Source organism: Mixophyes fleayi, chromosome 1, assembly GCF_038048845.1.
Source record: "Mixophyes fleayi isolate aMixFle1 chromosome 1, aMixFle1.hap1, whole genome shotgun sequence".
NCBI lineage: Eukaryota > Metazoa > Chordata > Amphibia > Anura > Limnodynastidae > Mixophyes > Mixophyes fleayi.
Window position 1 is genome coordinate 441,490,415 of NC_134402.1, and position 13,761 is coordinate 441,504,175.

Genomic DNA, 13,761 nt, shown 5'->3' on the forward strand with positions numbered 1-13,761 from the left:
TTAGAGCATGCGACTGCTATTCTACAGAGCTTGTATGTGGTGCAATACGGGCTAAAGATATATACAAACAACTACGGGAAAAAAAAGGGAACTCCCGGTGCAGAGGATTCAGGTATTACATTATTAAATACATAAACTTGCTCCCGATTCTGTCCTGCAGCTGTGAAGGAGACTGTGTGCTCCTAAGATTCAGAGAAAATACAGTTATATTGTTCCCAAACTGTACCCCTAGGAGCTCCCTTCTGGTTGTCATGACTGTCGGACGTGACGTCATCACACCCGACATTTTCAGTGAGGAGTCAGAAGAAAAGAAGACAGAAGAGAAAAAAGAAGAAAGAAGGGCAAGTAAAAGGTAAGAAAAATGGACGGAGGATGAAAGAGGCAGTGTAATAAAATAGAAACTGATTAAAGGGCGCAGGGTGATGATCTTTGTACATATTGTTGTTTTATTTTGTTTGATCTTATTCCTGGTAATGAGTGCTGTAAATTGTTCTTTGACAGAAATATAATTAAACCATTCTGTAATTATTCTGGATTAGGGGTGCCTTGGTGCCTTAAGTGATAATCCGTCATTAAGCAAGAAAGTGTTATTTTAGTCAGTGAATTAGTTCTTAAACATTTGTCTGTCAGTAAGTGATATATTGCTTGTCATTTTAGCCAGTACATTAGTAGATAAATGGTAGTTTCTCTGTTTACAGTCAAAGAGTTGTGAGAGCAAAGGTACAGGGTGGGTGTAGAATGGTCAAACTAGCAGGGGTCTGAAACACAGGGAATCACAGTATTATTATTATTATCATTTATTTGTTAGGCGCCACAAAGTTTCCGCAGTGCCGTACACAGTACGCTCCACAGTAGTAACAGAACGCAGCAGCAAGGATGAAGTCTATATTCTGGCACTGAGAAGTGCTCAGAATGCTCTTTAAATAGAAGCACCAGATTCAATTTGGTGCAAAGAGTGGAGGCTGCTATAGTAGGAAAGACGGGACTAAATTACTAGTAATAAATTATAATAAATATATATAAATATATATATATATATATATATATATATTAAGGCTGCATCTAAAAAACGACATTCTGCCATTGGAAATCTGTGAGGGGGGGCATGGTGTTTGAGGGTCTACATTTTAAAAAGTATTAAAGCTATTAAACTGAAATTTGGCATTCGAATGAAGAACCGTCCATAGGTGCCGCATGCCAAATTTCAGAAAAAAAGAATAGACAAATTAGGAATAATCTAAAGTTCAAAATCTCGCACTTATTATCCACTTCCTGTTTCGCAAAAGTCGCAGTTTTTCTGGTTTTTGTGGGAGAGCATGACTCAGTGTACAGGGTGTTTAAAGACCTGGGGGTAAATGTATCATACTCCGGTTTCTTCAACTCGCGGGAGTTCGGCGTGATGACAGCTAAAATTTGAAGCGGCGCTGCCTTGTAAAGGCAAGTTTCCCTTTACAAGGCAGCGCCGCTTCAAATTTTAGCTGTCATCTCGCCGAACTCCCACAAGTTGAAGAAACCAGAGTGTGATACATTTACCCCCTGGGGTTTGTTTTGTTAGAAAGCTATTAGGGCTGAGGAGTGCCTTTGAGGGTTTTAAACTTTGAGAAAGTTAGTTTTTTTACAACTTGGTAAAATATGCCCCATTTTAAAAATAGGGAATTTCAGAAAAGTTGTGCATGTCAGATAGTCTTGTTCTGGGTGTAGTATATGTGGCTTCACTTGGGAGCACATCTATGGCTGTGCTTTCCATGCATATCGATTTTGATTTGTAAACTGCAGACAAATTAGAGATATTTGTGGCTGTAGGTGGGTTGGTTAGTGTTTTGGGTCTGAGGGGGGGCACATTGTATCATTTTTAGCCCTGGCACCACTATTATTTCAAAGTTTATCCCTCAGTGCGAAGCCAGAAGCGGCTGTTAGGGAATCCATGTTAAATCTCAGTGACATCAGACTGCTCTGTGATGCACCAGCTTAGAAAGAAGTAATAACTGTGCTATCACGAGCCGGGTAATAGGGTATATGACCCGATCCTCGGCTTACTTACCTGCTCCTGCCATCCGCTGCTTTCCGGGCTAGGCGCCGCCAGACCCAATCTGTCAATTTCCCTCTCCCTCTCCCTATTGGTTGGAGTTTTGGCTCCAAAGTGTAAAAGGTACTTCCTCCCTGTGCTCAGTGCCTGATCTTCATGTACTTTCCATGGGTTCCTGGCTCCTAGTCTACTCTCGTCCCAAGAGCTGACTGCTGAATAGAATTCCTACCGCCACTCTAGTCGTAAACACTTGTCCGCAGAGCTGACACTCTACAGCATCTCCTTATGTTCTGCATAACCTGCTGGCTACATCCTGCAAATGCATCATCACCATTCGTGAGTCCTGCTGACTGCTGAATAGAAATCCTGCCGCCACTCCAGTGGTAAACAGTTGTCCGCAAAGCTGACACTCTACTGCACTCCTCTGCTCCTGCATAACCTGCTGGCTACATCCTGTAACACATCTCCGCTATTCGTGAGTAACCTGCTACTCTTGTGGCTTATCTCTCTCATATCTCAACTGGTCGCTTTCAGTAGGGGCCGCGACCTGCAAGGGGGTGCAGCTAAGTCCAAACCGCCTTGCAGCTGGTCCCTGGCGAATACCTCTCCCTTGTTAGACTTCGCGCCTTACTGGGAGTTATATTAGTTCCAGGCTGGTTACCGTTCCTTGCCACTCCTGTCGCAGAATTGTGACGTGGAACCGTGACATGTGCTGAATTAGCAGCATTAGTTGTAAGTGGGCAAATGGCGGTGTCCTTGGCCGTGGAAGGTTTCTGGTGCCTCTAGAGCTACTTGTCTTTTGAACCAGTCCTCAACCCCCGGGAACCCTCACTCATGGCCGGTACTGTAAGGCTTTGTGCAATAGTCCTGCAGGGGGCAGTTGTCGGTCAGTACCCAGTAATAGCAGGGTGAAGGCTTTGGGGTCCAGTGACGGAGATCGGGGGAGATGAGAAGAGCCTGATAACGGAGGAATTCCTCTGAAGAAACTGAAAGAGTGAAACGTACGCAAGAGGAGAGTTTTCGCAGCTGCGACAGCCGCTCCATAGCAGGGCTAATAACATCAAACTTAGAATTAAACATTCAGTGTAGGTACAGGTACTTTACCATGACCACCAATAACTTGGTCCATGTTTAGCGCTGTTCCTTTGGTAGTATAGGAAGCTCCATCTGAGCAGGTATTACCAGACTGTCAGTTATCTGCCCCACACTGAGTACTGTATGTCAGAGATCTAGGGAGCCATATCCGGATGATTAACCCTGGAGTGTTAGTTATTTGTTTTACACCTAGCGCCATACACGAGAGCCTAAACATTCATTTTAGGTATAGGCACTGTATCATATACTTCAGTTACAGCACTCCCCCCAGCGCTGCCCTTTATCTATACGGCAATATCTTCCCTCTTGTCACCCGCTGCCCCTCTCCTCCGTCCCTCTTGTCATCTGCTCCCCCTCTCCTCCATCCCTCGTCATCCGCTTCCCCTCTCCTCCGTCCCTCTTGTCATCCGCTCCCCCTCTCCTCTTGTCATCCGCTTCCCCTCTTTTCCTCCTCCGATTCTGCACCCCCCTGTTGTATTCTGCTTATATATATATATATTGCTATGGACGCGATAGAGACCTGGTCAGCCAGCACCCGCCAAACACCAGTGATGTCACGTTACCCAGCCACCGCAGCTACTGCCCCATATTCCCCTACTAGCATCAGGGAGACAGGTGACTGCGCTCCCCCCCGTGTGTTATATCCTGCCCCTTTCCATATTGTTTCCTGCTTCCCCTGTTTAATATTATGCCCCTCCCTATATATAGATCTTGCTTCCCCTGTATTATATACTACTCCCGTGTATCCGCCCCCCCGTGAGTTATATCCTGACCCGCTGTGTTGTATCCTTCACCCCGTTGTATCCTGTCCACCCCCCCCCCCCCCCGTGTTGTGTCTTACCATTAATGAAAGGGATATTTACTAAGGATGAGCGGGCTCGGATTCCGCTAATCCGAGCCCACCCGAACCATTAAATTAATACCCTACCTCCTACCAATGAACTATTAAGACAGCCCCCCTCCCTTCCCTCATACCACACAATATATTAAGACCCTCCCATTCCAACCTTTAGCAGCCCCCCTCCTATCCTACACACCCTTTAGTAGCCCCCCTCCTATCCTACACACCCTTTAGTAGCCCCCCTCCTATCCTACACACCCTTTAGTAGTCCCCCTCCTATCCTACACACTCTTTAGTAAACCAGAGCACCCGGAGGAAACCCACGCAAACACAGGGAGAACATACAAACTCCACACAGATAAGGACATGGTCGGGAATTGAACTTATGACCCCAGTACTGTGAGGCAGAAGTGCTAACCACTAGGCCACTGTGCTGCTCACACACACACACTTTAGCAGTAACACACACACACACACACTTTAGCAGAGACACATACACACACACACACACACACACACACACTTTATAGCAAAGAGACACACACACTTTAGCAGACATACTTACCTTGTTCCTTTTGCAGACTCCCCTCACTGCACACATGGGACGGCAGCTGTCATGTGACACGTCCCATGTGACCTGTGTAGGAGACTGCAGCCACAGAGGGGGGAGAGACAATTATCCGCGACCACATTAAGGTAGGTGGCTGGTCCCGGAGGAGGGGCCAGCCACCTAGTACCACACTGCCTTTCCCCCTCCCCTGCTACACAATTTTTTTATTTTTTTAACCCCTAAAAAGATACTAGTCGGCCTCCTGAGGCCGTCGGCCTACCGGGATTTTTCCCTGTAGGTTACATTGCCAATCCGCCCCTGCCTCCACTCAAACGCCAAAAAGCAATGAAAATACGACGATTAAGGCAGAAGCCTTAATGGACGTGTTCCTTGAGCAATACAGACATGGTATGCCATCACATCCTGCGGTTAGCTGCAGATTCAGCACTATCATGGAGTGAAATTGCTGTCACTCACAAAATGGTGGATCTGCTAATTCAAAGATTTGTGTGTTCACTGGAATACACACATACAGTACTATTACATTTTCTTAGTTTAGCTTTATTGTAGTTTAGGGCCTGGGTGTCTTAGAAAGAGATAGTAAAGCAACTTCATAAAAAAATAGAACTATAAAATCACTACAGAGCATTTCTCCCTCCAAGACTGTGCCTGCTTATTAAAGATACCTGCAGAACATAGCTCATCACCAAACATTATCTGCTCCCAAAAGATCCCTGCAGAGCATTCCTCCCACCAACACTATACCTCCTCCCAGCAGAATATCCCTCCTCCCGAAACACAATACTTGCTCCTGACATACCCCTGCAGACTCTGCCTGCTCAGAAAAGATACCTGCAGAACATAACTCATCACCAAACAGTATCTGCTCCAGAAAGATCCCTGCAGAGCATCCCTTCACCAAAATGTTCCCAGCAGCTGACAGACCCCTGCAGAACATCCCTCCACTCAAAATACTACGACCTCCTGACAGATCCTTGTAGAGCATTCCTCCCTCCAATATTGTGCCTGCTCCTAAAATATACCTGCAATACATGCCTCCTCACCAAATATGGTTCCTGTGGCTGATAGATCCCTGCAGAGAATCTCTCTAGGTGTTTGGCTTACACTATTGTGCAGTTTGCTAAAATATTTCTCAATAAAGCCTTGTTGGCTTTATGTATCCTTAAAAGTTAGCTTAGGGCTTGTAAAAGAATGTAATGGCAGACATTGCTTACTGAAAACCAAACTAAGCAGAGGCTTATACACCAATTTAATGTAATTTAACTCTATTATTATTTTGTAGTTCTACTTTTTTATGAAGTTGCTTTACTGTCTCTTTCTAAGACAAAAAAAGAGAAAAGAGATCATACCGCACAAGGTATATCATCAATTATAGATCCCTATATGAGTGGATTAATATACCACCTCATATCGCAGAGTACTTAATTATAGAGGAACTACTGAGTGGTGCACCCTAACACTGTAAAGATACTCATACAAGAAGAAGGGAAAAGACATGGCAAAATAGGGGCACTCAATCTATAAATGAATAGAAAGATAGTGAAATAAAACATAACCTTTATTAGTATCTGTAAAATATAGTGTAGTTCTCCTGATTAATGAAGGCTAGCGAAATATTTAAAAACCAAAACATACAAAGTGAATTAAAATTGCAGTTCAACTGCAATATCTCTGTGATCCTGTCCAAATTATTATAATATATAGGACAGTTAGTCTTCATGTATATAGTAGGATCTAATAAACTGTCCACTAAATAGTTTATTTATACACAATAAGGAGCTACTTATCCTCAGTATATAGGATAATCCCAATATCTAGCTCTAAGAAATTGTATTCCTTTTATTTATTTTCCTTGCGTTATAATAGGAAACAGGATAATTGGGTTAATCTTTATAAAGAGTTACGATTGGTTAAATATATAATCTGTTAAATACAGTCTATACTAATGAGTTTGGCAATAATATCTTAATTTTCAAACTTAGACACAGATCTATCCTATTATTATATCTTACAGGCTTAATTAAATATTGCTTCAAATCTATAATCTTTATTCAGTGTGCTTTTTATTGTTTCATTCATCATCTATAGATACTATACACCAGACAGTCTCATTTGTAATAGCCAAATGCCAATCCGTTATTATTACATTGACTTCACTCCTTTTAATAGTGCCAGAGTTCAAATACTCCCCAAGTTAGACATACGAAGGTTTAGTTCCTCTGTTTACAAACTATTAGTTTAAGATGATTAGCAATCTAAATAGCATAATCAGTCTGCCTGTCAACTGTTATACAATGTTATGCAGCACGGAGAGACTGATTTTCGATAGTGGCTAACTCTGAGATACAATGCTGTAGTTCCTTCATTTACAGTTAATCAGTATAGTTGGAATTCTAAATAACAATAGCGATCTGCCTGTCAGCTCTTATTCAAACATGTATAGTGCAGAGAAACTATTTCTCAATAATGGTAAACTTTAAACACACTACTGTAGTTCTTACATCCCTAGCTTATTGACTCAGGGTGATTAACAATCTGTATAACACTTGCAGACTGCCTGTCAACTATTGTTGCAGGGAGACGGACATTGGATAGTGGCTAAATTTAGAAAATGATACTATAGTTCCTTGGTTTGTAGCCTATTATTTTAATAAAATTAGCAGTGTAAATAGCACGAATGATCTGCCTGTCAGCTATTGTTGAAAAGTATACTGCACAGAGAGACCGATTCTTAATGCTTTCTAGATCTGAATGTTTCCCAATCTAAGTTTAGGGAAGATAATCTTTGTCCATGTTAAATACAAGTAGTAAGCTCCTTAATGCTATTAGACAGGTACACAGAGCAAACGCCAACGCGCGTTTCGCTAGATTAGCTTTATCAAGGCAAAACCAGAGCTCTGTTATAGTGGCTGTTAAATAGTATAATAACCCCACCCTCCTAATGACATCGCATCCATGGGACCAATCCTGTTGCACTGTCTTAGGTAATGATAGACAGCGTGTTAATCCAATCCAGGGGCATCAGACCCCTCCATTGTATCCCACTATTGGTCAGAAGCATCTGTGTTGATATATATCAACACAGAAAGTGAATCAGCTTGTCGGGTAAGTATGGTTAACATACAAAGTAAGAAAATACATAGAGGCACATAAAATCAAATCTATCAGGGTTAACATGAATTTGTATAGTGGATCAAGGAAGATCACATCCATTAGTACAAATATATCTGATGGTTAGCGATACTAGGATACAATACTGGTTAAGCACACCACTCTGACCACCAATGAATAAAAAAAACAAAAAATTAAGAATTAAACAATTAAAATTAAACAGTTGAATAAACAGCTACATATCCTAGATCCCCTATCCATGATTGGGCATATAATCTGAATAACTATTGCAATAAACAGGTTAAACCAATGAAAATGCCTAATAATGTTATTGCATAATCAAAAACAAATTATAAAAGTGCTCCCTCCACTCAAGATACTACGACCTCCTGACAGATCCTTGTAGAGCATTCCTCCCTCCAATATTGTGCCTGATCCTAAAATATACCTGCAATACAGTTCTCCTCACAAAATATGGTTCCTGTGGCTGATAGATCCCTGCAGAGAATCTCTCTAGGTGTTTGGCTTACACTATTGCACGGTTTGCTAAAATATTTCTCAATAAAGCCTTGCTGGCTTTATGTATCCTTAAAAGTTAGCTTAGAGCTTGTAAAAGAATGTAATGGCAGACATTGCTTACTGAAAACCAAACTAAGCAGAGGCTTATACACCAATTTAATGTAATTTAACTCTATTATTATTTTGTAGTTCTACTTTTTTATGAAGTTGCTTTACTGTCTCTTTCTAAGACAAAAAAAGAGAAAAGAGATCATACCGCACAAGGTATATCATCAATTATAGATCCCTATATGAGTGGATTAATATACCACCTCATATCGCAGAGTACTTAATTATAGAGGAACTACTGAGTGGTGCACCCTAACACTGTAAAGATACTCATACAAGAAGAAGGGAAAAGACATGGCAAAATAGGGGCACTCAATCTATAAATGAATAGAAAGATAGTGAAATAAAACATAACCTTTATTAGTATCTGTAAAATATAGTGTAGTTCTCCTGATTAATGAAGGCTAGCGAAATATTTAAAAACCAAAACATACAAAGTGAATTAAAATTGCAGTTCAACTGCAATATCTCTGTGATCCTGTCCAAATTATTATAATATATAGGACAGTTAGTCTTCATGTATATAGTAGGATCTAATAAACTGTCCACTAAATAGTTTATTTATACACAATAAGGAGCTACTTATCCTCAGTATATAGGATAATCCCAATATCTAGCTCTAAGAAATTGTATTCCTTTTATTTATTTTCCTTGCGTTATAATAGGAAACAGGATAATTGGGTTAATCTTTATAAAGAGTTACGATTGGTTAAATATATAATCTGTTAAATACAGTCTATACTAATGAGTTTGGCAATAATATCTTAATTTTCAAACTTAGACACAGATCTATCCTATTATTATATCTTACAGGCTTAATTAAATATTGCTTCAAATCTATAATCTTTATTCAGTGTGCTTTTTATTGTTTCATTCATCATCTATAGATACTATACACCAGACAGTCTCATTTGTAATAGCCAAATGCCAATCCGTTATTATTACATTGACTTCACTCCTTTTAATAGTGCCAGAGTTCAAATACTCCCCAAGTTAGACATACGAAGGTTTAGTTCCTCTGTTTACAAACTATTAGTTTAAGATGATTAGCAATCTAAATAGCATAATCAGTCTGCCTGTCAACGGTTATACAATGTTATGCAGCACGGAGAGACTGATTTTCGATAGTGGCTAACTCTGAGATACAATGCTGTAGTTCCTTCATTTACAGTTAATCAGTATAGTTGGAATTCTAGATAACAATAGCGATCTGCCTGTCAGCTCTTATTCAAACATGTATAGTGCAGAGAAACTATTTCTCAATAATGGTAAACTTTAAACACACTACTGTAGTTCTTACATCCCTAGCTTATTGACTCAGGGTGATTAACAATCTGTATAACACTTGCAGACTGCCTGTCAACTATTGTTGCAGGGAGACGGACATTGGATAGTGGCTAAATTTAGAAAATGATACTATAGTTCCTTGGTTTGTAGCCTATTATTTTAATAAAATTAGCAGTGTAAATAGCACGAATGATCTGCCTGTCAGCTATTGTTGAAAAGTATACTGCACAGAGAGACCGATTCTTAATGCTTTCTAGATCTGAATGTTTCCCAATCTAAGTTTAGGGAAGATAATCTTTGTCCATGTTAAATACAAGTAGTAAGCTCCTTAATGCTATTAGACAGGTACACAGAGCAAACGCCAACGCGCGTTTCGCTAGATTAGCTTTATCAAGGCAAAACCAGAGCTCTGTTATAGTGGCTGTTAAATAGTATAATAACCCCACCCTCCTAATGACATCGCATCCATGGGACCAATCCTGTTGCACTGTCTTAGGTAATGATAGACAGCGTGTTAATCCAATCCAGGGGCATCAGACCCCTCCATTGTATCCCACTATTGGTCAGAAGCATCTGTGTTGATATATATCAACACAGAAAGTGAATCAGCTTGTCGGGTAAGTATGGTTAACATACAAAGTAAGAAAATACATAGAGGCACATAAAATCAAATCTATCAGGGTTAACATGAATTTGTATAGTGGATCAAGGAAGATCACATCCATTAGTACAAATATATCTGATGGTTAGCGATACTAGGATACAATACTGGTTAAGCACACCACTCTGACCACCAATGAATAAAAAAAACAAAAAATTAAGAATTAAACAATTAAAATTAAACAGTTGAATAAACAGCTACATATCCTAGATCCCCTATCCATGATTGGGCATATAATCTGAATAACTATTGCAATAAACAGGTTAAACCAATGAAAATGCCTAATAATGTTATTGCATAATCAAAAACAAATTATAAAAGTGCTCCCTCCACTCAAGATACTACGACCTCCTGACAGATCCTTGTAGAGCATTCCTCCCTCCAATATTGTGCCTGATCCTAAAATATACCTGCAATACAGTCCTCCTCACAAAATATGGTTCCTGTGGCTGATAGATCCCTGCAGATAATCTCTCTAGGTGTTTGGCTTACACTATTGCACGGTTTGCTAAAATATTTCTCAATAAAGCCTTGCTGGCTTTATGTATCCTTAAAAGTTAGCTTAGAGCTTGTAAAAGAATGTAATGGCAGACATTGCTTACTGAAAACCAAACTAAGCAGAGGCTTATACACCAATTTAATGTAATTTAACTCTATTATTATTTTGCAGTTCTACTTTTTTATGAAGTTGCTTTACTGTCTCTTTCCAAGACACCCAGGCCCTAAACTACGATAAAGCTAAACTAAGAAAATGTAATAGTACTGTATGTGTGTATTCCAGTGAACACACAAATCTGTGAATTAGCAGCTCTACCATTTTGTGAGTGACAGCAATCTCACTCCATGATAGTGCTGAATCTGCAGCTAACACGCAGGATGTGATGGCATACCATGTCTGTATTGTGAAGGAACACTTCCAATAAGGCTTCTGCCTTAATCGTCGTAATTTCATTGCTTTTTGGAGTTTGAGTGGAGGAGTTTCAATAGTTTTCTTACATTTTAGATGGTGTGCAAGTGTACAAACCTTAATCAGACATGTTAAACCGTAAGGTTTTTTGTCTATGGAATGTGTGTGTGTATATATATATATATATATATATATATATATATATATATTCATGCATTTGCAAATATGTGTAACAGAATTCTTTCAGTAAAGTGTGTTATGCACGTTTTGTCGCTATCCAATAACGATTGTCGAATCCCAATGTGTGGTTCCAAAGCACAAAGTATTTTAAGTAGCAGATTATCAATGCAAAATAAAACAAGTACAGCCGTTACTTATCGCAGATGCTCTGGATCCAGTGAGCAGTCATTCAGGTCTGAAGGCTGTGGTCAAAGAAGACTGGTCACTAAGCCCAGAGCCCCTGCTTATATGCAGTCAGTGAATACAGTAAAACAATGCAGATGATGTGGCTTGCTTCTATTGGTCCAGGCTTCAGGAAGGTCCAGTGTACTGCAGGTCATAGGCCAGTTCAAACCAAAATATCCAAAGGTGGGGGGTCAACTCTACAGGGGATATGTTTCGACTTGCCCGCCAAGAATTCCGTTTCACTAGTCTATTTGCAGTTTATAGTTTGTATCACTTTAAACATTTATTCCCCAACATCGCTAACTAGAGTATGCAATGTACGATCTCTTCAGCGAATGAACCGGACAACTGCTGATGAATAGGGGATTAAAATCATACCAAACATGACATAGTTCCTGCAACTTGAACCTTTGATTTCACTAACATGCATATAACTTATAATATTAAACATAAATACTACTATATCTCAACATAAATAACTATGTGTTGCAACTACAATTAATGTGTACTAATTACAAATGTGTGTGTTAGTGTGAATGTGAGTAAAAGTGTAAAACCTGTTATTGCCACGTGTTGCGGCTGGATACGCCCCTTCACGCCATAGTGTGCTCTACGCATAATTTCAGACAAAGACAACCAAGTTTGCTCGATATTAATTGAAATGATTTTATCTAATTTGCTGACTTCGACAAGTGCTAGCCACCCCCCCAGATTTGGTTGGCCACACCCACTAGGTAAATGTTGGTTAAATATCTATTTACGACACTGTTCAGGAGGGCAGTAATGTACTCCATAGAGGAAATATACCATATCCGATTAATTAGCTTAGCCCTGGTGGTGGTGGGGGGGATTGTTTCCACGAATGAGCGTTGAGTAATTTGACGGCCTGGCAGATATGTGCCAGTAGGCAATCTACGTCAGTCATTTTTATACAGAGGCATATTACACATGTGTCTCAAAACACAAAGTGCAAGTGAAGGGAGGTGGAAGGAAGCACAAGTGGGACTTAGTGCTATTAATAGACTTTAACCATACAAAGTGCACATCAGGCTCTCGTGTCTCTCAATCCTCAGGGTTCCATTCAACAGAATTAAAAACAAGAAAAATTAATATTCCCAAACACACCAATTTCTATAGTGAGGACACACAGACATTACGGACATTAAATGAACTACCATAGGCTAACCCGAGAGTAACATGACTGAATGTAAGTGTGCGCTCTCCTGTCGGGACCAAGAGAGTCAGAAGTAGCCACAGCTGGTAAAACGCTATTTAATATGGCACTAGAAATATTATATTTATCAATGTAAACATTAATACATACATATTACACGCATAAAAGCTTAATTTCTGCATTAACACTGTGAAAATATTTAAACATCTGTAAGAAAAATATATAAAATGTGATAAACATTTGATTAATAAAACTAAACTTCTATCTCTTGATTATTTTCTTGATTTGGTTTCATGTTTTGGTCCCCTACCAGCTCTTTGAGTCTTGATAAATGGTGCAGAGCTCTGTAATAAAAAAAATATTTAGTTTATAAAAAATAATTTAAAAAAATAAAATAAAATTCATGGCTATCCGGAATTTGGACATTAGAAACTGCAAAGGTAAAAATGGAAGATTTGTAAGAAATAAAAGATAACTATGTAAAAAAAGTCTTCAAAAAGTGAAATAAAAACTCTTAAGCGATCATTCCAAGAGGATAGTTAATGTATTATTTACCAGGAAATGCCAGTAATTGCAAGAAAGATAAGAGTAAAGTCATTTACATATTGTTACGTAACAAGTGTCACTGGTAAGCCTTTATCTTATTGTACGTAAACTCAACAGACTAGACACGGACAGATTTGTGACACACCCAATGATCACTGGTGGACAGTGGAAGCTCACACATGTCACAATGTCGTACACAACTATTTAAGGCAGCCACAGATGTTCAGATCCAGTCACTTCAAACAGCCAAATCTGTGTCCAATTCAGCATGTGAATGGCCAAATTAGAGACCCTTCCCCAGTGTGATTTATTGGTCAATCTGAATGACTGAGTGACAGAGTCCAAATAATGTCTGAGCAATGACCGCACAACATGCAGATTACAGTCTGCAGCCAATCAGCTTTCCTGGCATGATGGATAAACATCCAATCAGACACAACCAGGGTGATCATTGGTGGAAGCCAAAACGTGCAGCGACGTCAAGGCAATTTAGTATATATCTGCCAAATA

General features: G+C 39.6%; 1 protein-coding gene and 1 long non-coding RNA gene across 2 annotated transcripts in view; one reads left to right on the forward strand and one right to left on the reverse strand.

Annotated features, from left to right (window-relative positions):
• LOC142101182 (uncharacterized) overlaps window positions 1-13,761 on the forward strand; it is a 26,505-nt gene continuing 12,744 nt past the window's right edge. The window contains exons 1-2 of the long non-coding RNA XR_012678968.1: window positions 1-112; window positions 233-352. This is a non-coding gene — a long non-coding RNA (uncharacterized LOC142101182). The remainder of the gene's footprint in view (window positions 113-232; window positions 353-13,761) is intronic.
• Window positions 12,790-13,761, reverse strand: part of C1H18orf54 (chromosome 1 C18orf54 homolog) — a 15,777-nt gene continuing 14,805 nt past the window's right edge. The window contains exon 8 of the mRNA XM_075185442.1: window positions 12,790-13,049. Coding sequence (XP_075041543.1) covers window positions 12,959-13,049 — 91 coding nt within the window. The 3' untranslated portion in view covers window positions 12,790-12,958. The remainder of the gene's footprint in view (window positions 13,050-13,761) is intronic.